At 44.7% G+C, this 25466-nt stretch overlaps 1 protein-coding gene across 1 annotated transcript in view; it reads right to left on the bottom strand.

Moving 5' to 3' along the window:
• The window catches only part of LOC142767856 (glutathione hydrolase-like YwrD proenzyme), a 97361-nt gene extending 83090 nt beyond the window's left edge, over positions 1-14271 (bottom strand). Inside the window, exon 1 of the mRNA XM_075870103.1 lies at positions 14112-14271. Coding sequence (XP_075726218.1) covers positions 14112-14271 — 160 coding nt within the window. The remainder of the gene's footprint in view (positions 1-14111) is intronic.
• Between the last annotated feature and the right edge of the window lie 11195 nt (positions 14272-25466).

Genomic DNA, 25466 nt, shown 5'->3' with positions numbered 1-25466 from the left:
CTTTCATACCTAACGAACACACGCGTCCTGTATATATGCCTTACAAATATAAGTGGAATATTGCAGTTTTAATGCGTGGTACATGCTGCCATTCCCAGCGGGCGTCATAGGAAGGAAGGAAAATAGAGGGAAAAAAGGCAGGGAGGTTAACCAGCCTATAGGCAGCCGGTTTGCTACCCTGCGCATGGGAAAGGGATGGGGAGATGAAAGAGAGCATAGAGGGAAGAGAGAAACAGCACATTCGGCAGCACGCGCGCGCACACTCAGTCATAATCCAGTCTTGTCATTCGCGGTGTGTGACATTGCTGTTACAGTCGCTTGTTCAAGTCGTTGTCGCGTAGGAATTTCAACAGCGCTTTCGTCGCCTTCTGTTGCAATGTCTTCTCTCGGGCACTTGACAGAATAGTGTCCACAGACATTTGGCTGCTGTCGATGTGCGCAAAAGCGGACGCCAGTGACTGTCTTTGGATTTCATAGAACGGACAGTCACACAGGATGTGGTGTACCGTCTTTTCGCAATGACAGGCATCGCACAGAGCGTTGTCGGCCATTCCTATGACACAGGAGTAAGATTTTGTAAACGCCACTCCTAGCCATGAGCGGTAAAGAAGGGTGGCTTCTCTTCGGTCGAGTCTAGTGGGCATGCGGAGAGCCATCAAACAGGACAGGTGATGTTGATTTGTATCGATGCTTGGTGGGCACCATAGTGAAAACATGATTTCACGCGCAAGTCGTCGAAGATTACTGGCTGCATCGGTCCGCGAAAGTGGTATGGCTTCTTCTCGTGTTCCTTCAAGGGCTGCCCGCGCGGCAGTATCGGCATGTTCGTTCCCTATGATGCCGCAGTGACTTCGCAGCCATTGAGGCGTCACATAATGCCCTTTCTCGTGTGAAGTGTGGAGAAGGCATCGAATTTCGAAAACAAGCTGTTCGTATGGTCCGGGACGCTGTGCTGAGAGCACAGATTGTAGGGCAGCCCTTGAGTTGCTGAAAATCGACCATTGTTGCGGTGGTCCCCGATTGGCCACACAAAGTGCAGCGCGCAAAGCAGCTAGTTCCGCTGCTGTAGATGCCGTGGAGTGGTCAGTCCTAAAGTTGATGGTGACACTTCATGCTGGGATAACTACTGCCCCTGACGAACACTGGTGGTTCGTGAAACCATCGGTGTATACATGTATGCTGTCTGAATATTTCTCGTGCAAAAGAAGAAGAGACAGTTGTTTCAGCACGGGCGACGAAAGCTCAGATAACATGCCATTATCATAATGGCTTCGTGGTTTAAAGCTGATCACCCACTACAAAAGACACATGTGCTACTGTACCTATTTTTTTAAGGCCATGTAGTGGGTGCATAACAAGATCGAAAAGATTTCATGCACCAAGTACTCGATGCACGCAGTAGCAACAAGATATTCTTATCACCTTCAACTCCTAAAGACAAAGCTTTAGGGTGCCATAGTTTTTTTAACTTTCGCGCGTGCTATCATGTCATGAAACCAGTAATAGGTTGAGATCGTAAGAAACAAGATCTTCATAAATATAAAACGTACATATACCCAAGTTACAACCATTTCCCTGAAAGTCCCTGTCATTGAGACTACTCATACAGTAAGAAATCGATTGCGAAGGTGTTCCAGGAACTTGTTCGACAGGAAATGTCATTTTTATCTAAAAACATTAGTTTCCACGTGTGACAGCAAAGAAAGGACATTGCAAATGAAGGACATTAGATTTGTTGTGTAAAAAGAATGCTCACTCTGATTGGCTGCAATATGCTACGTATTATTTTAATATGGTGTATTGGCGCAGGTTTGGCGGGGATACTGATGACAAGAAAACACGACACTCGCTAGTCTCATATGTAGTGGCGTGTTGTCTTGTACTCTGTGTCCCCGTAGGATTTGCGCTGCTACGCCATATGTTGAAATGACATCTCACCAACTAGCCCAGCTCACAGTCCTACTCGACTTCATAAGTTAGGTAGTTGCTACAACCTGATTTATGTTTGTACAAAGAGAACGTGTATGTTTCCTGGCATACTTGCTCGTTTTTGGCTTCTAATCAGATATGTTGGCTTCGGATTTATGTGTTTATTTGCTAGCATTCAAAAACGAGAAAAAGAAAAAATAGGCAATTGAGAACAAAAAGGCGCCGCAGAAGTGATATTTCGAAAAGTTAACTCGAGCGCGGGGGCTGAACGCGATCACTCACACACGCACACACTGTGTAAGCGCCCCTTCAACTTTGTTGTTACCAAGCGAACTTCAGTTTACTGCCCTGAGGCTTTGACATTGATTAACTGTATGTTTGATAATGTATGCTGTTGACCTTCTATGGTGTGTGTGCGCACAATTTATCTTGTAAATATTCAAGCCTTCGAGCTATTAATAAATCAGTTGGAAGTGGGCGCTGTGTGTGTTTGATGCATGGGTGTGTGCGTGTGTGAGCGATCGTGTCAGGTTTTCGCGCTTGAATTAACTTTTCGAAATGCTCTACCAACTAGCCCAACAACAAGTTCTTGCAGAAGTGACAGCTCTGAAGAGCTCGTCGAAGGGAGTCTGCTGGAAAAAGAGAGGGACCTGACAAAGCAGCTGAAAAAAAAACACTACAGAAAACCTTAGAACTACTTGAGCAGAGGAACGACATCCTGCAAGACATGCTGCAAAATGCACTCAGTAAGATATGTTTGTTCCATGCCACTTTTTAGGATTTTTAGAAAATTATTTTGCATGCAGTCAGTGTGTGCTGTGGTTATGTGTACCCTAACATATTTTCTTTGGCGTCTTCATTTTATTTGGATGTTTTATGTTCCACAATAAGGGATTGGTACCTAAAAGAGCCCTTTGATTTATTTTTGTACAGTCTACATCTGATTTCGCGGACACGCAAAGGACCACAATAGGTCCTGAAAATCAGGCAGCCCGGAAAAATGAGTGCAAAGTAAAATACATTTTAATAGGTATTTTTTGCAGAGGGAAAGGGTCGTGGCAGGAGTATAAAAATGTCGTCGCAATTCAGCAAGTGCATCATTTACGTGGCCACGAAAAGAGCCTTTTGTAATAGAAAAAGCGAAAAGAAAATCTGACCTAACCTAACCTAACCTAACCTAACCTAACCTCGGCGCCATTGCTAATGCCAGGAATTCGGGACTAGATCACTAAAGAGTGATGAAGAAAGGCCCTGTAGAATTACAGTAGATATGATGTTGTGAGAGGTATATAGAAAAGGGTCGTGGTTCCTGGTCTGACATTCAGCGATGCGGCAACCTAGATTACCCTAACCTAAAAAAGCAAAAAAAAATTTAAGCAACGTGCCTTAGGAGCTCAAGAGAATACACCCAATCAGGGAGTACAAAGTGATATCGGATGGACATCACTTGAAAGCAGGAGAGCTAAACATTTGGAAGTGATTGAGAGAAATGGGGTAGGAGAGTTGGGCCCGGAAGGTATTCAGCTACTTGTACGTGAAGAATGACGATACAAAATGGAGGAAGCGAACCAGGAAATTGTCTGGTAAATACTCAGAAAACAGCAGAGACCAAACCAAAAAGAATTATCATTTATGAAGAAGGTGAAGGAAGCTGAGACTGATATGTTGAGAATATGCAAGATTAAGAAGTCCGCACTAGAGATCTATCGATAAGCACCTAAGCAGCAAATTTCCAAGGAAAGGATCTACGATAATACTCGGGGTAGTTCTCTACTGTTTGAGGCAAGGACGGGAGTATTGCGAACGAAGAAATAACGGGCCAATTACGAAGGGGTAGACACGGTGGGCATTGCATGTGGAAAGGAGGAAGAAAATGTTCAACACTTGAAAATGTTCTGTAAAGGGCTTCACCCTATAGTTCAGGATGGTGGTGCAGAGAAACTGAAACTGAAACTGAAAGCACTGGGGTTTAGGGACAGGGAGGGTAAAATAGCCTTTAGGCGGGTAGAATTAACTTGATGGATAATAACTCATTGGTGGGTTTTTTAAATTTAGCACGTGCTATCATGTCATGAAACCAGTAATAGGTTGAGCTAGTAAGGAACAAGACCTTCATAAATTATAAAGCGTATATATACCCAAGTTACAACCATTTCCCTAAATGTCCCTGGCATAGAAACTACTCATCAATCAGTCAAGTCACGAGTGAAAATAAACCCTTCACTGCAAAGTACGAGTTCCCAACCTCGCTATTTAAATGAAAAAATAACTGTAGTTTTTGTTTCATTAGGTGTAACGGCTTGGTGGCGTTAGCCATTGCCCAATCTATAGGGTACAGCCATATAAATCTATCCATCCATCCGTATACGTGGGATTTGGGGAGAAGAAATAATGTTCTTTTGGTTTCCGCTTGCCAGCATTCTGCCTTGTTTCTCAGCTCGCGGGCTGAACAAGCTTCATTCGCAGACATTCCGGCGTCGGCATCATTTGTTGTGAGCGAAAAATTATCATCTTATGTGCTACCAAAAAATTTAGAATACAGCGATGGCGTAGTGGTTAGAGCATCCGCCTCGCATGCAAAAGGACCGTGGTTCAAATCCCGGTGCCGCCCAGTTCCCAACCGGATAAAAAAAAATCCGCGTGGTGAAGGAACAACATTACGAGGCCTGAGGTGCGGCCTCACCGGTAACCACCGCCGGGAACGCACTCCCTCACCAGAGAACGATTCGCCAACCTGGTGCAGTATCTGGCCACTAACTCCCACATGCATACGTCAAAAATACCTCACGGCCCTCAGTCCCCAGCAGCTGCGAAGCAACTGACCACGGCGGCAGTCAGATGTGCAACGCAGCAGAGGGTGCTAAGAATCTCTGGATCCGGAAAAGCCGCCATTGGAACCTGAACTTGCCAACGTTTAACGCTAGAACCTTATCTAGGGAGGGAAATCTAGCTGTAATATTTCAGGAGCTATAGGGTGTTAAATGGGATATAATAGGGCTCAGTGAGGTTAGGAGGACAGATGAGGCCTATACGGTGCTACAGAATGGGCACGTCCTTTGCTATCGTGGCTTGGCTGACAGAAGAGAACGGGGAGTGGGGTTCCTAATTCACAGAAACATTGCTGGCAACATAGAGGAATACTATAGCGTTAATTAAAGGGTGGTAGGTATCGTAATTACACTGAATAAGAGATACAAGATGAATGTGGCACAGGTTTACGCGCCTACATCCAGCCATGATGACGCTTCAGCTGAAAATTTCTATGAAGACGTGGAATCGGCAATGAGTAAGGTAAAAACACAGTATACAGTACTGATGGGAGACTTTAATGCAAAGGTAGGGAAGAAGCAGGCTGGAGACCAGGCAGCAGGAGATTATGGCATCGGTACTAGAAACGCCAGAGGAGAGCTACTAGTAGAATTCGCAGAACGCAATAATTTACGGATTTTTAATACCTTCTACCGAAAACCAGGAAACCGCAAGTGGACTTGGAGGAGCCCTAATGACGAAAATAAGAACGAAATAGACTTTATAATGAGTGCACACCCAGGCATCGTGCAGGATGTGGAAGTGGTTGGCAAGGTACGATGCAGTGACCATAAAACGGTACGGTCTCGAATTCATCTAGACTTGAGAAAGGAACGACAACAAATTATACGCAAGAAGCCAATCAATGCATTACCACTGAGAGGGAAAGTACAGGAATTCACAGTCTCGCTTCAGAACAGGTACTCGGCTCTTAGTGAGGAAATCAACCTTAGCATAGATACAATGAATGATAATCTGACGAGTATCATTACGGAGTGTGCAGTGGAAGTTGGAGGCAGGGTAGTTAGACAAGACACTGGCAAGCTTACCCAGTAAACGAAGAATCTCATTAAGAAGCGTCAAATCATGAAAGTCTGAAGTACAACAGACAAAATAGAACTGGCAGAGCTTTTGAAGTTGATTAATAGGCGTAAGGTATCCGACATAAGAAGGTATAACATGGAGAGAATCGAACACGCTATGAGAAACGGAGGAAGCGTCAAAGCAGTGAAGAGGAAACTTGGGATAGGCAAAAATCGGATGTATGCACTAAGGGACAAAGAAGGCAAAATAACTACCAATATGAATAGGATAGCTAAAATAGCGGAGGAGTTTTACAGAGATCTCTACAGTAGCCGGGACAACCACGACTTTAATACTATAAGAACTAGCAGTAACCCAGATGACACCCCACCAGTAATGATAGAAGAAGTCAGAAAACTTTGGAGAGCATGCAAAGAGGCAAAGCTGCTGGTGAGGATCAGGTAACATACGGTCTGCTGAAAGGTGGAGGACAGGTTGTGTTAGAAAAACTAGCCACCATGTTTACAAGGTGTCTCCTGACGGGTAAGAGTACCAGAGTCTTGGAAGAACGCTAACATCATCTTAATACATAAGAGAGGAGATGACAAGGACTTGAAGAATTACAGGCCGATTAGCTTGCTCTCTGTAGTATACAAGCTATTTACAAAGGTAATTGCTAACCGAGTAAAGAAAACATTAGAATTCAATCAACCAAAGTAACAAGCAGGATTTCGAACACGCTACTCAACAATCGACCACATTCATACTATCAATCAGGTAATAGATAAATGCTCAGAATATAACCAACCACTATACATAGCCTTCATAGATTACGAGAAGGCGTTTGATTCAGTATAAATATCAGCCATCATGCAGACACAGCGGAATCAGGGCGTAGATGAAGTATATGTAAACATTCTGGAAGAAATACACAGGTGATCAACTGCTGCCATAGTGCTTCATAATGAAAGCAACAAAATACCAGTCAAGAAGGGTGTAAGAAAGGGGGACACAATCTGACCAATGCTATTTACCGCGTGCTTACAGGAGGTTTTCAGAAATCTAGAATGGGAACAGTTAGGGGTACGAGTTAATGGAGAGTACCTTAGTAACCTGCGCTTCGCCGATGACATTCCATTGCTGAGTAAATCAGAGGACGAATTGCAACTCATGAATAAGGAGTTAGACAAGGTGAGCAGAAAGGTGGGTCTTAAAATTAATCTTCAGGAAACAAAAGTAATGTACAACAACCTCGGCAAGGAGCAGCGCTTCGAGATAGGTAATAGTGCACTTGAAGTTGTAAAAGACTATGTCTACTTAGGGCAGGTAATAACCGCAGAGCCGAACCACGAGATTGAAGTAACTAGAAGAATAAGAATAGGGTGGAGCACATTCGGCAAGCACTCTCAAATTATGATAGGTAGATTGCCACTATCCCTCAAGAGGAAGGTGTATAACAGCTGTATCTTGCTGGTACTTAGCTGCGGAGCAGAACCCTGAAGACTTACAAAGAGGGTTCAGCTTAAATTGAGGACGACGCAGCGAGCAATGGAAAGAAAAATGGTAGGTGTAACTTTGAGCCAAAAAGAGAGCAGAGTGGATTAGGGAACAAACAGGGGTTAAGGATATCATAGTTGAAATCAAGAAGAGAAAATGGACATGGGCCGGGAATGTAGTGCGTAGACAGGATAACCGCTAGTCATTAAGGGTAACTAACTGGATTCCCAGAGAAGGCAAGCAGGTTAAGGGGAGACAGAAGGTTAAGTGGGCAGATGAGATTGAGAAGTTTGCGGGTGTAAATTGGCAGCAGCAAGCACAGGACCGGGTTAACTGGCGGAACAAGGGAGATGCCTTTGTCTTGCAGTGGACGTAGCAAGGATGATGATGATGATGATGATGATGATGATGATGATGATGATGATGATGATGATGATGATGATGATGATGCATAGTCGAAATGGCATCCCGTTGACTTCAAAGGACCCATCAGGGGTTACAAAGGCAGTCTTTTCCTTGTCCTCTGGGTGCATCAAAATTTGCTAATAACCGGATCGTAAGCCTATGGAGGAAAAATAAGAGGCCGAATGTAAGCAGTCTATGCGTCCTCTATGCGAAGCAGCGGGTATACGTCCTTTTTAGTCACGGCATTCAGTCGGCGATAGTCGACGCAAAATCTCCAAGGTCCATTTTTCTTAACAAGGATTACTTGTGCTGCCCACGGACTGGCTGACTCTTGTACCACTCCCTTTTGCATCATTTCCTGCACTTGGTTGTTAATAATTTGTCTATCTGACGAGGAAACACGATAATTATTTGACGAATCGGACTTCCCACGCCAGTTTTGAAGGAAAGACGCGTTCGAGACAGGAGGATAGGGATTACTTTCTTGTTCTGCGCAAAGTCTAATACCGAAACGTGCTTCAACAGCACATTCATTGAAGTTCGGCGCTCGCTTGATCAAAGCGTCTTATTTATCGTTGCCATAAGCGCCCCGTCCAAATTGTGACAACCAGTTCCGTCACGTTCTTCCGGCATGTCTGTGAGCTCGACCACTGATAAGGTCGCGTGTCCTTTGCTCACTGAAGCTGATTTCAAACCATTGGGTAGTGTCACGGGCTCAGAGCAACAGTTTACAGCCCATAGGCCAGTCCGTCCGCCATCGATCAACGCCACACAATGGGGAATCAACACATTCTTCTTCATGCAGTTTATGTGCATTGGTTCTACGCTCGCATCGAAGCTGTCAGAATCTGCGCCGAGACAAACAACAGGAACACGTACGGTAGACAACGCAGGTATGAACGTATCGCCACAGACACACAGCGTAGTTTGGTCGTCCGCTGGAGTTTCCAGAAGTTCTGACGGCATATGGCCACTCACAAAGACTTTCCTCGTGTGACAGCCTACAGTAACACTACATTCTCGCAAAAAGTACATGCCGAGAATGACGTCATGTGTCGACCGAGGAATAATCGCAAACTCCGTCATTATGATAAGGCCTCCCAAAATACTTCAGCACTACACACACCAATAGGGCGCAACGGCTCTCCACTCACTCTACAGAACATCGAAGTTTCATCCCAGGTAAAAACAACTTTCCGCCCTAACATGTCTTTAAAGAAGGGTGATTCCGCGAGAGATCGACACGGGTCCAAAAGTTGATATTTTAGATTTCATTGAGTATATTATATTTCGTGCACCTCTAACCAGGTAGCCCAAAAGTCAACTTCGTTTTTTGATTAACGGCATAACTTACGAGAAAAAAAATATCAAACTTCACAAACACAGAGGCACCAACTTTGTCACCTGTCATTTTCGAAATTCGCAGATGCTATGAAAAGACAAATATTTTTGTTTCAAGGAATATATTTTTTACCTGAAATGCATGTCAAATGAAGAATGAATTCATATGGTTTCAAGTTCGTAGACTTTAAAAATATAGCTTTTAAAAATGTCTAATTTTGTGACAGTTTAAAATAAGTTACGTATTCCCCATTTTTTTCTCCCAAAATTATGCAAGCAGCGTTTTGAAACTTGAGACGTTTTAAGAATATAGTGTGTTCATTAGTTACATAAATATTGCTGCCGTAGGGCAAATGTAAATTTTTATATATTGCCTCAAAATTCTCATATTGGCAAAAGTGTACTCCACTGAAATTTGAATAATAAAAAAATTCATCTTCGATTTTTTATAACATCTCGTAAATAGACAACCGAAGGCCATCATACAGTAATATAGAAAAAAAATGTTGCATTATTTTATTTTAGCGACAATGTTCGTGGTACAAATCAGAGTCTTTCGAGGATGCGCTGGTAAGTAAAGAAATCTAGAAATCGGAATGAAAAAGCGGCAATGAGCTTCAAACGCGAGTAAACGTGACTGCATTTGGTGAAGAAAGGCTGTTTTAGCAGATAGCAGTAACTATTTTGATCACGATATTCTACAGTATTGAATTCACTCTTATACGTAGAGCACTGAGACTTCTAATATGTGGTGCCTCTCCTTTACTGACACACAGATGGAGCTGCTGTGACGGCCATGTGTTTGCAACACGTTGGGTAAGAGAGTTGAATGTTGAATGATTTCGTAAACGATTCATAACAAATTTTTATCAATTGGGGCACGAAGACGGCCACATTAGACTGAAGAACACGCTTTAGGGTAAGTTGTCATCCGTCGTCTGCTCTACAAATGAATTGCTGTGCGCCGCATCTCGGAGGCAATGCTTTAGATCATATGGTTCAAAGTAGGGACAACGATTACGCCTTTCATAATTTTATCAACAAAAACATTGTGAAATTCATTTTAATGTACTATACTTGAGTTTTGCATTCGCACTGCAGATACTTTCGCACGCTGTTTTACGTCTGCTCTCATTAAAGGTGAGAGACATAGGAACAGACGACAGATAGATCACTTTCGTGCTTCTGGTTTCACGCATAGTTGCATTGCCAGTAATTTGAGCCTCAAGGAGCGTGGCGATGGCTGACCACTTCAGCCGGGATAGAGTTTTTTGTTCAGATTACCTCATGTTGCATAAAAAGAAAATACCTTATCAAAGACACTTCCGCATGGTCCAAGACATTGGCCTGCTTGCCCTCCATAAGCTTTTGCCGAAAGCTGCCCGCCATGCACACAACAACGACCACGTCTGCCAAAACTGCTTCAGACGCCTCAGAGATATGCTGTCTTCGTCTAATGGCTTCTCAGCTGAAACAGCTGATGAGTTTTTGCCGGAAGAACAAAAAGGCAGAAGTCAAGAATGGTGCGTAAACACGCCTGAAGCATTGTCACATATGCGACTGGAGAAGCTGCATGCGCAAAAAAGCAAAGTTCATGCAGAGCCAAGACAACTTAGCAGCAATTCTACAGTAACCGTGAAATGCCACCGTACCATGTGTAACCGCCACTTCCAACCATCAGATCTAAAATGCAGTGTATGTGCCCAGTGGTTCAAGAACTTCAAGCAAGCCTATGAAGCGTGTTCTTCGTATCAAGAGCGCGTGCGTTTGTTGACACTGTTGCCGAGCGATATAGAGCGCCGAAAACTCGAAGTGCTTATACCAGACTTGTCAGCTTACATGATATACAGATCCCGACGCTGGCGCGCAAAGCAAAAGCACGGGATATCGTTAGCACCAAATGCGGTAAAAAGGACACGGCTGAACCCAATAGACGTCCAGGCAGCTATGGCTTACTACTCCAAAGAGGAGTATAGCTGCTCTCGGCAGAGTCCCAACAAAAAGATGTAGCATGTGTTATCACTGACGGAAAAAAGAAGCTTGTTTTGAAAAGGTTTATGACCTGTTCGGTGCGAGAGGCTTACCGTCTCTTCAGAGAAGCTAATCCGAACACGTCTATTGGGCTCTCAAAGCTTTATTCACAAGGCCGAAGTGGGTTCTTCTTGCACCACACCAACAGGTGTGCCTTTGTATATACTGTGCTAATGCCACGGAGTGTGTTTCTGCCCTAGAAGACGTCACCGATGGTGCCTACACGGCAGACTTCTTGAAAGAACTATGTCTTTGCAGCTCCCCTACAAGTGATTGTTTTTAGGCTATTGTGACTATTGTGCTAAGGAGGATGCTCTGACAGCGACATGTTAAGGAATCCCTGAAGATATTGAGGTAGCCTATGCAGTATGGGAAAATGGCGATCTAGTAAAAAAAGACAACCCAGGCAAGTGCTTTTCTGCGAGAGCTAAGTCTATGGCTCATGAAGTGGATTACCCATGATTACACAAGATAGATTCAAGAATCAGCAATACACCAGGCGAAAGAGAACCAAGAAAAAGAATCTTGCATTTTTCACTTTGATTTCGCCGAAAATCGGACAGCCATTTTACCGAATGAGGTACAATCGTATGACTGGCACAAAAGACAGGTTTCTACATTCACGTGTGTAATCACAAGGAAGCAATCAATTCAAAGTTTTGCCGTCCTCAGTGATGACACATGCCATGATGCTGCACATGCCTGTTTTGCTCTACAAATAATCCACAACTATATGAAGGAACAACTTAAGCCTGACACGCATTTTACTTATGTTTCTGATGGTGCATGCAGTCACTTCAAAAACAAGTACCAGTTGTTCGAGTTATGTCAGAAAGATCATATATCAACAAAGTGGATTTTTTCGGCCACAGGACATGACAAGAACTCTTGTGACGGCGTTGGTAGCCTACTAAACCATCAGGCTATGCTCTACAACCTCAGAGCGGCAAGCTCAGCTGTGATTATGTCAGCATCCCAAATGGTTGCGCAAATGAGCGCGAAGCTCAAGAATGTCAAGCTGCTGTATGCAAATGCAGACGAGCTAGAAACATTCCGTCAGTTTAAGAAGAATCAGTGGAAATCGTTGCTACGCGTTCCAGGCCTACGTTCTTGGCATATTTGGCTAAGCACATCTGAGGGCACTGATTGTGGTCGTGTTTTGTTAGCGTCACGTACTGCTAAATGTGGTCTGCGAAAGATGCAGCCATTTTGAGCACAACTATTGTTTCACGCAGTCACTACCAAAATACCAGTGAAGGCACTTCAAGCGCATATGCTTTTTCTAGCGAGACCCAACACTTGCGTTGGAACACTTTTATGTTTGAGTTTATCTGCAAATATAGACAGATGTTTTGCAACTGAGTTACAGTGTCGAAGATTTCCTCCATTAGAGCTGTGTTATCAGGAGCATAAATGCGCCTTCATGGGTACGTATTTGTCACAGTGCTAAAACAGTCTTTCTTCACCAAATGCTGTCACGTTTACTCGCGTTTGAAGCTCATTGCCGCTTTTACATTCCTATTTCTAGATTTCTCAACTTATCAGCGCATTTTCGAAAAACTCTGATTTGTACCACGAATATTGTCACTAAAAACTAAATGATGCAACATGTTTTTTTATATTACTGTATAATGGCCTTCCTTTGTCTATTTACGCAATTTTATGAAAACATCGAAGATGGGGTTTTTTATTATTGAAATTTCAGTGGAGTACACTTTTGCCAATATGAGAATTTTGAGGCAAAATATAAAAATTTAAATTTGCCCTACGGCAGCAATAATTTAAGTACCTAATGAACACACTATATCCTTAAAACATGTCAAGTTTGAAAACACTGCTTGCAATACTTTCGGAGAGAAAAATGGGGAATACGTAACTTATTTTAAACTGTCGCAAAGTTAGACATTTTTAAAAGCTATTTTCTTAAGGTCTGCGAACTTGAAACAGCATGAATTCATTCTTCATTAGCCATACGTTTCAGGTAAAAAATGTCTTCCTTGAAACAAAAATATTTGTCTTTTTATAGCATCTGCAATTTTCGAAAATGACAGCTGACAAAGTTGGTGCCTCCATGTTGGTGAAGTTTGATTTTTTTTCTTGTAAGTTATGCCGTTAATAATAAAACGAAGTTGACTTTCGGGCTACCTGGTGAGAGGTGCACGAAATATAAAATACTCAATGAAATCTAAAATATCAACTTTGGACCCGTGTCGATCTCTCGTGGTATCACCAAGGAAGCACGTATCACGGAAATCGTTTCACCTGTGTTCACAAAGGCCATCACAGGCACATATTCTACCAAAACACGCATTCAGTTTTTAAACATCCACACAGGAGGTATTTCTGTCAGTAGCACGTTTTCAGTGACCTCACCCCCACCGGTCGCGCTGGCTAGTTTTCCGGTGGTGAAAAGGGCGCTTTGCGACGCAGCGGTGAAGGAGAACGATGAGCGTGAGGTCGCGGTGGGGGCGTTAAACTACTCTCAGATGCCGGGGAGTGGTTGAGAAAGTTGCTGGGCCAGTAGTTGTCAACAGGTGGTATGTGGGCTGGCCGCCGGACCCCATGAGACTGTTCGAAGGGTCGTGAAAAGTCGTATAGTTGGTGATACCGAGGAGTCACCAGACGGTTGCAAAACCGCGATACATGGCCTGGAACACCGCCAGAATAGCACAACGGCCGAAGTCAAAACGTTGGTCGCTCGCCGATGAATCGAGCGTCATCATTTGTTCTTGTGTAACGGATGTACTGTTTGGGTACGTCGTAACGAGACGTCGGGTGTCGAGGAGGCGTGCGCTGAAGGCGTAGGTCATACCGCGAAGCGAAAAGTCGGTTTGTCATCCTTAACTCCGGGCCTGGGCTGCACTCCACAGTTACCGCGCTCATCGTCGGTTGCCATGTGGTCAAAGGAGGCACATCTATAGCCTCTTGTGGCAGACACAACTCGCGATGGTCAGCTATCGAACATGACATTTCTCGGTGGGACAGTTCCTCGCGAACAATCTGTCGAATGGTAGAAAAGAGGTCCAGGCCAGGATTCGTGTCCACAATGGCAACAGTTGTAACGTTAGCCAACCGACCAAACTTGGGCGCATTTCGACGTATCTTCAGCGTTTCAAACGTCCGGCGATGCTGAATGACGTTGGACACAGAACTGAGGCTTTCTTTTCCAATTAGAAAATTATACACATTGTCAGCCATTCCTTTGAGCAGATGACCGACTTTGTCCTCTTCCGACATGGTGCACAGACTACCTTGCACAGCCTTAACACTTCTTCTATGTAAGTGGTGCGTGTCTCACCTGGTAATTGTACTCGTTGCGACAGTGTTTGCTCAGCCCGCTTCTTTTTAGCAACCGAGTCGCCGAAACACGCCCTGAACTCTTCAACAAAAAGGTCCCACGTCCTGTGTGCACCCTCGTGGTTCTCTTACCATACATACCAGTGAGGTGTCGGTCACGGAGAAAACTACGTTGGCTAGCTGAGCGGCCGCATCCCAACCGTTGGACTTGCTCACACGTTTGTACTTGGTAAGCCAGGCGTCGACATCTTCTCCGGCTTTTCCTACACGGTAGTACGGAAGCGGACCAGATGGTGCTGTCCTGGGAACGCCCGCTTCTTCGGGCATGACGAAATCCCTCATGGCAGATGGTGGGAGAACGGCAAGTCGACGGCTTCGTCGAAGCTGTGGCAGTGATCGTTTCGTAGTTCAAGCGCTCACCGAGCTCCTGCACCACTCTGTTACGTTTGATAGAGACGTCTAGAGGTTGAAAGTGTCGTGAGGAGCAGCTCAGAAGCGGCCGACTGGTCAGAGATTCTCCTGATCCTCTTCTTCCTTTCTCCCTCCTGGAGACAAGCGCATTCACTTATACACTTCGTTGTCTTCGTGCCTGTGCGCAATAATATGGTTTGTTACACACACTCACGCACACACACACACACACTCGCGCACACAAACACGTGCGCGCACAAGCATGACGTATCTATAGTAATGCAGTGACTGTGCAGTGTGGCCGCTTGCCTCTGGTAGAACGGCGCCTTGCTGCAGTCGAGACACGTTTTTCACAATGTCTCACAGATTGCACACACACACACGCGCGCGTGCGTGTGAATGGTACATACAGTTTTTAGATCTAAAGCAACAGTCTCATGGCTTCCAAGATACAAGCCGCGCACTCACCATGTAGGAGGTCATAAAGAGTCTCACAATGCCTCAAAGATGGCAGCACATTATCTAGCGTTTGCTGTTTGCTTGATGAACGCCTCAGGAAAGGAATAATATGTTTTCCGCTAGATGGACATAGTTGTCCATTTTTAGAGCTGCTTGAAAGTCCCTGTGCATTTTAGCGGCGATGGCTGCACTATACCAGCCTTTTTCGACGTAGTTTGATGGCCTCCCAAATGCGCCTACAAATTCCCGAATGGGCTCGCTTTCGTCGTGACACCTGTCGAACGAAATGCTTTAAGGAGACTCCTTCCACTACATGGCATTTATGTAGGGTTATTTCCCGAAGCAGCTGCAAGTAGCACAGGGGCTATGTTTTTTTTTCTTTATTAGTAAAAGAAAAAAAAGCACAGTGGCTATGTGGTAGGACTCCTGCTTGCCACGCGAACGGCCCGGGTTCAATCCTCAATGGGACCAGAAAAGTCCTTTATTTTATTTGCTTCTTTCTTCTTCTTTCGCTCACAGACAATTTTTCGCTCTCGGTGCCGGCGCTGACGGCTGAATTTCTGCGACATGAGTTCTCTAACACTGTCGCGCTAATACCTTGCTCCCGCAGGTATCCCAGGCGCCCTTCTTTCTGCCGTAGTCTCCGCCACCACCAGAATCCTCAGTGAATACGGCATCTCGCGGTAGCCGTGTACGTGAGGCGGTACACGTTAGTTTTGCCGCGGAACGCGGCGATCAGGAGGGCTGAAGAGAAATACGCCACGCGCCCGCCATCTCAAAGTACGTGGATGCATCAAAGAAATTTGTTAAAGGACAATAGGTCGCACCGGTGCATCAAACCCAATCTAGCCACTGCCTCGTTGGGAGAGAAAGGCGTAGCCTTTGTTTTAAGAAATATCGTTTCTGAAAGCGCAGGGAACGTTTCAGACTGAAGACACTTAAGACATAGCGCTGCGTGGGTCTATTTGATTGCCCACAGCTGTCACTGTCCCTCTAAGGTAGGACTGCCTACAACTGTGTCCCACCATCCTTCAGCGTTCTTCTTGTCGATGTGTAACTTGGGACAGTGCCAGAGCATATGAGTGAGGTCTCTGGCGTCGTGGCATTTATCGCATTTTGCAGGAGTACAGAATTTCGGATAAGTCTTGTTAACTAACAGTGGGTTCGGGTGTCTTCTTTTTTGCAAGATCCTTAGCGTACATGACCTGAGCTCTGCTTTGTTTACTGCGTGAAGGGGGGGGGGGCACCCTGCTTCCTAGGTACAAGTGCTCGGTTAGCTTGTTGTAAACGAGGTGCCCCCGCATTTTGAAACCTGAGCATCTTCTTGCCTTGTGGCTGCACGGTTGACAGTCGTTGCGCAGCATTGAGCAGATGTGTTGAAGTTCATGGAAGCGTCATCAATTTCAGCTTTGTGAATAGAAGATCAGATGATCGCTTTAAGAAATTGAACAAATTTAGGCGTTCCTGGCAAACGCCCTACCTGCGTGAATGCATAGGTCGACGTTTCGTGCTTGAAAAGAAACTAAGACGATATGCCAGGAACACGCAAGTTCCTGGTCAAACCAAATATACTATTCATTAGCAAAGTAGACGTCTGAATGCTTCATTTCATGCGGTAATCAAAATATGACTACTAAAGGAAGGACTGATCGGGCACATCGTTTTATTTTCAACTTGTATTGAGTCGAGTTTGCCTTTTTCATTGTCCATAAAATGGTTGTTCGACCTTGCATAATAGTCTACACAGTCTTGTTCAGTCTACAATTCAGAACTAGCAGTACTTATCAGTATTAAAGATATATTTCTACCATTAGGAATCCTTTCTTGCATTTCATATAGGAAACCATCCTGCATGTCCATACATTTCTTTCTGGGCTCTTCTGAGTCATTGTTCTGCATTCCTAATCCACGTCAACAAAATATGACGGTGATCTGAAATATCATTTTGCTGGTGAGCCAGCTTCATTGTCTGAAGCTCTTACAAGCTTTGTCACTTGGCGCAAGCTATGACGAACGTATAAAAATTAAGAAAATATTCACCAGACCTCTTTCATTTTCTAAAGAAATTACGCACACTACATCAATAACTAGTTAATGAAGCACCAGTAATAACGTTTTAACATGTTATCTGAGCACAACATATTGTAGAATTAGTTACCGGAGCACAACTTATTTGAACACCAGTAATAATGCTTGAACGTGCAGGTGCTTCAAAAGTAAAGCCGTAGGTGAGAGCTCTGGTATTTCTGCTACCCTTGCTTCTTTAACGCACACCTAAGAATATCAGTAGGAGCCTGAGCACTCTGACAAGGGACATGAGACCGTGAGGTGAACAGCCTCGAAGCCCAGTCCTAGGATTTCACGATGGCGCTGTGAAGTATTATTACAGCAAGATGCGAAGCTTTTTACTAACGTTCATCTCTCCCAAAACACCTCCATTTTCACGTTATGCGAAACATAGTCCAGTTAACAGCTTGTTATGGTAAAGCTTATTGTAGCACTCACGCACCGCATAGTGCAAGAGCGTTTACTAAATTCAAAATTTCTAGTAAAATTACACTTTCATGTACCTTCATTCAACGCCCCCGCACAAGTGAATTCAAAAGCGTTCTTTTCTGTGGAGTCTATAGACAGGCCACTGCCATGATCTGCTAGGCATGCTCACCTTGTACTCGTGAGGGGCCCGGGATTGTAACAGCAAGGCGGACGCACCGACATATAGCGGAACCATTTTACGCCCTTTCGACATTATTTTCGACAGTGGCCATCGCAAATAACCTCGCGTCATATATGAAGTTATTGGTGCTGTGCTCGTATTTGGCCACTCATATTGCACACAATAGTATATGGGCTTCTAGCATTTAAACCATAGAGTGTACTCGAATCTTGCCTACACCTTCATGTGTGTCGCTTTTGTTGTTCTGAGTGACTGTTCAGTAGGTGTAGGTCAACGTGATGTGGTTACTGCTGCCAGTACTCAAAGTGGTGCGTTTCGGTTTCGCACTCCAACACCACAACCACTTGGTCATGGCGGGAGGTCGATGTGAACTGTACATATGCACAGCAACATAATATTCACAGCATTTCATGGCGCGTTCGTGGCGTGCACGCCGAATATTCCAAATACTCATGCGGCCTTATAGGGATAAAGTTTTTGTTGGTAACAATTAGCAGACAGAGTAAGAACGCCCATTTCACAACTGCGCTAGTTGATGGGGGCTCTATAAAGAGATAAAAGTCGTGCATGCTTATCTATTTCCCAACTGCTTTCTGGTTGATAGAGACAGTATTAGGAGGGGAAAAACAATGCATGCTTACCTAAACCAGCCACGCTTGCCAACATTTCGTCGCTGACTACAGCCGCTCTAGGCACGATGACGGGATACTGAGAAGACATGCGCCTAAAGCACGTGTACCTCAAGAAGGCCATACTACTGCAACACGTAATGAGAAGTGAACTGCGAGCAACGACTCTACACTCACCCTAAAATGTCGTATTCATGAGTGCGCTGCTGTTCGCTTATTAGCTGTGCACAAGTCGCAGCTGGCCGGATGTAGTGGCGCATCGCCGCGCGTGCCGAACTATGTGACAAGCAGCCTGCGGCCTTGATTCGGGGTCACGATGGGTGACACTTCGGTTCACTGGAATATATGTAAGCTTTCGCCACTTTCTAAACTCATCACTTTTCAACAATCTTTGCTTTTTGTTTTTTCTTTTGTTATCATAGAACCCTACAGCATATAGCCGCAGAAACATTTTTTCTCTATTTCTTTTTGCATGCCAGGCTCTAAACATGTAAGTAATACCTTATACACACCGTGTCAGATTGTTGAGGGGCGTTTTCAATTATAGTAGAGATTATTATTATGATAAGCTTATGAGCACAACGCGTAAAGAACAGCTTATTCTGCAATTGTAGAGGCAATTACAAATATTGCGGCCCCTAACCTAAAGACTCGAACATCCGATACCGCATGTAAAGTACAGCCGTGCTCACCACTCATAGATAAAACCTCGGGAAGGCACGACTCTGATAACTGAAATCAGTGTACAGCATGTATTGCTTCGTCTGATTTTGCACTTTTCGTGGACAACTTTGCCGAATAGTTTCATTATTAGGAGCTTGACTGGCTCATTCTTCACAGACACAGCCAGCTAACATTATTCTCCACTGAATGAAATTCCTCAGGGCGCCTATAATTATTAACGCCCCAAATAAACGGGTGCTCGTACACTTTCCGTGTGCACAGATAAGGTAGCAGCGCTTCCAGTTATCAGAGTTACGTGCCAACGGCCACAAAAGGTGCGCACAAGTGGTCCCTCTGGCGCAGCTTTTCGTTACACTTTACAAGGACGGTAAAATCCCGAATTACACTCGAAACGTTGCTGTTGAGCTTTGCCGCCACGTTAGTTACATGGTTCATTGTCCAGGTATGTTTAACAGTAATGTAGTTTAAACTTATGATGACTTTGACGCGTGAGGTCTTAGAAGTCGAAGGTTTAGATCTGCGAAAATAAGCTCACCCACCGGGCGAGTACACTGGTGCATAAGAGTACGGTCAGTCGCCCTGACAAAAAGAAATCTAGATTAGGTTTTTGCAAAAAATGCACGTGCAACACAAAGCTTGAACGAATAACGTCTCACGTAATGACGACTTAAGAATCAAATTAGATAAACTTTGTAGCTATCACTTCAAACGTCCTGCATCCTATACGCAGAACGTGACCTCAAGTCAAGCGATGCTACTGTGTGCGTTTCTCTGTGTTCCTTTCCCTCTAACAACAAGATGGCTGTGCGCCTCAGCAGAGCCGCTAAAACGCACTCCAGATAAAGTTCACAAATCAAATTTCTTAACAACATTTTGCGACCATTGACCACATTGTCGGTTTGCATGGAGCACGTACATAGTCGAGGGAGCATAGCCATAAATAAAATATTATAACCTAGGGCACTTTTCGCAACCTCTACAGATAATCACAAAATTAGAAGAATTATGCGTTAACTTAACATGGCCACGCAATGAAACCTTCCTTCAGGCTTCTGCGCTCGCAGCAAGCGAGTGGCGTTCTTAGCAACTACAAAATAGAGATAAAAAGCTATTCTTGCCCTACATAGTTAATTTTACTTGCTTCTCTAAATGTTTTCATTAGTTGTTTCTTCGTCTGTTGCACTCTCTATAACACTGTTAGCTGTTTTTGACCTATGTTACAACGATGCGGCTTTTTATCGTGGTTTAAAAGGTCCTTATAAAATCTTAAAATCATGCCACCTGTGCAGTTCTTGCTAAATGCGTATTTTCGTTAGCAGCACTTGCACCGGATCAGCGGTGCTCTTCCTTATTCTTGTCAGTAGAAGTGGCTTGCTTCACCATGGTGCGGAAAATATGTTTCGTTTCGAGTATAGGTTTGTAGTTTATGTACGCACACGTCTTGTGTTTTTAAGCAAACATATGGTCATTCTGTTGGTATTTTTGTCACCTGCGCAACAGCGCTTACAAAGCAGGCGGCCTATGCGGGTAACGTCTCACGTAATGACGACTTAACAATCAAATTAGATAAACTTTGTAGCTATCACTTCAAGCGTCATGCATCCTATACGCAAAACGTGAGCTCAAGTCAAGCGATGCTACTGTGTGCGTTTCTCTGTGTTCCTTTCCCTCTAACAACAAGTGTGACTTAGATGGCTGTGCGCCTCAGCAGAGCCGCTAAAACGCACTCCAGATAAAGTTCACAAATCAAATTTCTTAACAACATTTTGCGACCATTGACCACATTGTCGGTTTGCATGGAGCACGTACATAGTCGAGGGAGTATAGCCATAAATAAAATATTATAACCTAGGGCACTTTTCGCAACCTCTACAGATAATCACAAAATTAGAAGAATTATGCGTTAACTTAACATGGCCACGCAATGAAACCTTCCTTCAGGCTTCTGCGCTCGCAGCAAGCGAGTGGCGTTCTTAGCAACTACAAAATAGAGATAAAAAGCTATTCTTGCCCTACATAGTTAATTTTACTTGCTTCTCTAAATGTTTTCATTAGTTGTTTCTTCGTCTGTTGCACTCTCTATAACACTATTATCTGTTTTTGACCTATTTTACAACGATGCGGCTTTTTATCTTGGTTTAAAAGGTCCTTATAAAATCTTAAAATCATGCCACCTGTGCAGTTCTTGCTAAATGCGTATTTTCGTTAGCAGCACTTGCACCGGATCAGCGGTACTCTTCCTTATTCTTGTCAGTAGAAGTGGCTTGCTTCACCATGGTGCGGAAAATATGTTTCGTTTCGAGTATAGGTTTGTAGTTTATGTACGCACACGTCTTGTGTTTTTAAGCAAACATATGGTCATTCTGTTGGTATTTTTGTCACCTGCGCAACAGCGCTTACAAAGCAGGCGGCCTATGCGGGTAACGTGTGACTGTCTGTATGCTGACTTGAACAAGAGACCGGCAGTGTTAAGGACTTGTTTCGTTTGTTTGACGCAGCATCACCTACAGCCAACCTACAGTCAAGCCAAATAAAGTGTAGAGAACGTCATTTGCACTGAGTAATACATGAATGCGAAGAAACTTAAATGAACGAAAAGACAACTTGCCGCCGACGGGGACTGAACCACGCGTCTCAGGCGTTTTAGCGATAGGGGAACTGGATTAGAAAAGACAGGCAGAATGAGCATGCACGGCTGGCTTTAGCAGCTTCCCATGTTGTGAAAAAGCTCATATTTGTATCAGCGGCCCCTGCACCAATCTGAACACTAGATCTTGTCTTCGCGTACCTAATAATCCGATATCATAACAGTACCACTTTTGTGTAGAACTGCTGTTCTTCGCACATGTGCGGTAATGCTGGCTTGGGCGTATATATGCATTGACACCCCAAGGAATGGAGCAGTTCGTAGTCGGCGCTCGTGCATGTCTGTCTTATACGAGAGGTGCCTTGTGCGTTTGCTTTGCTACCGCTGTTAATTTTACCTAGGGAATGCGTATCATCTAGGCTTGAATGAAGTTCTTTTTTTTCTTCGATGCTCTACCAATTGAGCTAAGGCGGCGGTCATCCTCTCGTACTCTTTTTGGGTATATGTGTGCATTAAACTATTACTAGTGTTAGTGCCGCTCATAGCCATGACGGCTATAGAGTACTCATTAGCCTAGTGGCGTAGCGCGTGATGGTTGTCATCAACGCTGTGTCTAGCAAAGAAAACAAGCCTTTAAAAAGAACCTTCTCTTGTTTATTTATAGTGACGTTCTCGTTTTTGTAGATTTGAAGCCTGAAGGGGCTATGACGGTAATTGATTTATGAGCTGTAACGACGTAACGAAATCCCGCAAAGAAATGTTTAGCCTGTAAATGACCGGTGACTAGCGTCACAGTCGATCGCTTATGTCGATGCGGTTGTTTGAAGTGGCGACGCCGAGAAACACAAAAATTCAATCAAGCGCCAGCTTCACCGCAAGCGGTGATTGTTAGGGACGCTTCGAAAACAGATGCGTAAATCTGCAATTGAATGAGCAGTAAATCTTTAATCAATATACACGCGCCCGGCTTATTGTTATGAAGACAACTGTCATTCAATAATGTTCTGAGACTTTCCAGGGTACACTCCCGCTGCTCTAACAGTGATACATTTACAGAGCAGGTGCGCGGTAAACTGCGAAATGAAGAATATAGCAATGTTAATTCCTACCACGGGCGAGAATGAGCAGTGTTCTTGTCCATGGCTATGCACACGGTGTGATGGGTTTTCATTATTGTAGCGATAGGAATATTCTCCAAGGAGAAAAACCGCATAGATAGAAAATCAGAACACTGCATTTCCGATGGAGGCGGAAATGTTGTAGGCCCGTGTACTCAGATTTGGGTGCACGTTAAAGAACCCCAGGTGGTCAAAATTTCCGGAGCCCTCCACTACGGCGTCTCTCATAATCAAATGGTGGTTTTGGTACGTTAAACCCCACGAATCAATCAATAGAAAATCAGAACACAACATATTCTCTTCCTTTCGGCAGCAAAGCTAGAACAACCTTGTAACTTAAGTTTCGAGTATGTTAGAAAACCTTCATTTTATTCGCACTCTTGGCCCTCCCCCTGCCCCCAATGGGGTAAAACTTTTTAGCCACGTCACTACTTAGAGGTCAAGAATCATGGTTGTGTTCTAGTAGAATAGAAGATTTTTGTTAAGAATGTTCGGAGCACCGAGCTTTCAACTAAGAAAATGCAAGTAAAGTAGAAGTCGATTATATTTTTACGAAACAGAAACGCCTTCTAAGGATATAAAATTCGTTAAAAGCTTAAATGACGCAAAAGGAAGGCGGTCCTTTTATATGTTTAAGAGGGCGCTAAGTCTATCCTGCACATCAATCGGTCGCGTCCAATATGCCACTGTTCTATGTGCACTGTTACGGCCATTCACCTTTTCGATGATAACAGTGGACGAGGGCAGCGCAAGTTCCACTCTAAAAACTGTCTACTTGCGATCTTGACCCTTTCGGAAACCAAGGACAAATGGCAGGTCATGGTGAGAAGCGTGTCATCATTTTTTTTTCATACACGATGGTTTATCGCTGGGATTCTTCTTGTGTTTAGATGTAGAGTACTAGGTAACCTTTATGCTGGACGACGAACGAAATCGACAATACAAAACCAAGACTAATGACGGGTTTTGTGCTTAGAAAAAGTGGTTAACGATTTAAAGCACTTGGTACACTACTATGGGAGAGCGACGCCGAAACTTTGGTCTGGCTGTCTGTAGAACAAATCAGCCAACCGGCGAAAGATGACGCCCAAGCTGAAAAACCACCCATCTTAATCTGGTTGCTCCGTTCATACTTCTGAACATTGTGAATCAAGAAACAAGCATTACGCATATTAGATACGCGACAACAATACGTTGTGTTTTGCAGCGAGTCTTTTACTTTAGAAATCCGTAGATACCTAACGCCAAAGACAGCAGTGTTGATTACGCTGCACTGACTATGTGACACTATTGATAAAAACGAGAGCTTTGCAAAAAAAAAAATTGGGGGACCCTTAAGCTTCGCCTTTAAGAATTGAACGCGATCGTGAAATCCGGCCCCTAGTGCATCCTTAAACCGCTAAGTGCATACTTATTAATATGTTTTGTTACTGTGGTAAGAGTGCTTCTCACAACCAAAATCAAAACTGGAAGTGAAACCGACAGCGGAAAATAACCGACGAAGACGAAAGTGTGCACGGGGTCAGACGAACGTGAGCGCGTGAGTTTCGGAACAGCGACGGGCAGAGGAAGAACGCGGCCAGCTAGCAAGAGCGCTAGGCGTTGGGCCTCAGGGGACCGAACCAACGAGCGGGTGTCACCAACCCAACCGGGACGAGCGTGGCATGTTCCTGAGGCGAGTGGCGGTTCCGGGCCGGGCCTGACATGCTGTTCCTGTGGCGGACGAGCGTGCGGGCCAGGGCAAGCGGCTGATCCTGTCCAGACTCGGGTCCGGCACAACCAGTCACCGAGATTGTGGCCACGGTGCCACGTCGGAGCCGGTCCTGCACAACCGCCAATTGAAGGTGCGACCTCGGTGTTGCGTCGGCCGCAGCGTGGGGCCGCCTGGTCCAGCACGAGCAGCTGATGGTCTGCTCGTGAGCTTCCGTGCACTTGGCAACCTCCCCGTGGCGAGGTTGCGTCGTCGACGCCATCGTCTTCAGCGGGAGCGTGAGTGGCACCCGACGGAATTAGACTTTCGAGTAGTGAGGACGCGTGGGTTACTCGCGGGCCCGTAGACATAAGGACTGTATGACTGAATTACGGAGCCAGTGTGTTGTACAGATAGCCACAGTGTTGTGATTGTTTTGTGTGTGAAGTCAATAGATGTTTCTCTTGTCCTTGTCTTGGGTTTCTGCGTCTGAGGGCCCAAGAACCACCACAATTGGTGAGCCTGCCAGGATGGCTTATTAAAATCTAAAGCCATTACTCAGACGCAGCCTTTGTCATGGACAGGGAGAAATTTATTGCACTTGGCCGACAGCTAGGGTTGGAGAACGAGGAGCTCAGAGAGTGGGTTGAGCGAGAGTGCGTTGAAGCTCGAGATGAGCGTGCTAGGGAGCGCGAGATCGCGAAAGAAAACGCTGAGAGGCAGCAGAAGCTGTTAGAGCAGCAGCAGAAGGTGCAGGAACAAGAGCTGAAGATCCTCGAACTGAAGCTTCGACTTCAGGAGAGCGCAAGCAGGGTACAGCCAATGGTGGCTGACGAACAAGAAGGATCCAGCATGAGCGCCAGAGGAATAACAGAGGTCT

This window comes from Rhipicephalus microplus, chromosome 7 (assembly GCF_043290135.1).
Source record: "Rhipicephalus microplus isolate Deutch F79 chromosome 7, USDA_Rmic, whole genome shotgun sequence".
Classification (NCBI taxonomy): Eukaryota; Metazoa; Arthropoda; class Arachnida; order Ixodida; family Ixodidae; genus Rhipicephalus; species Rhipicephalus microplus.
Note: the sequence above shows the minus strand (reverse complement) of the source record. Positions and strands in the feature narration are given on the sequence as shown.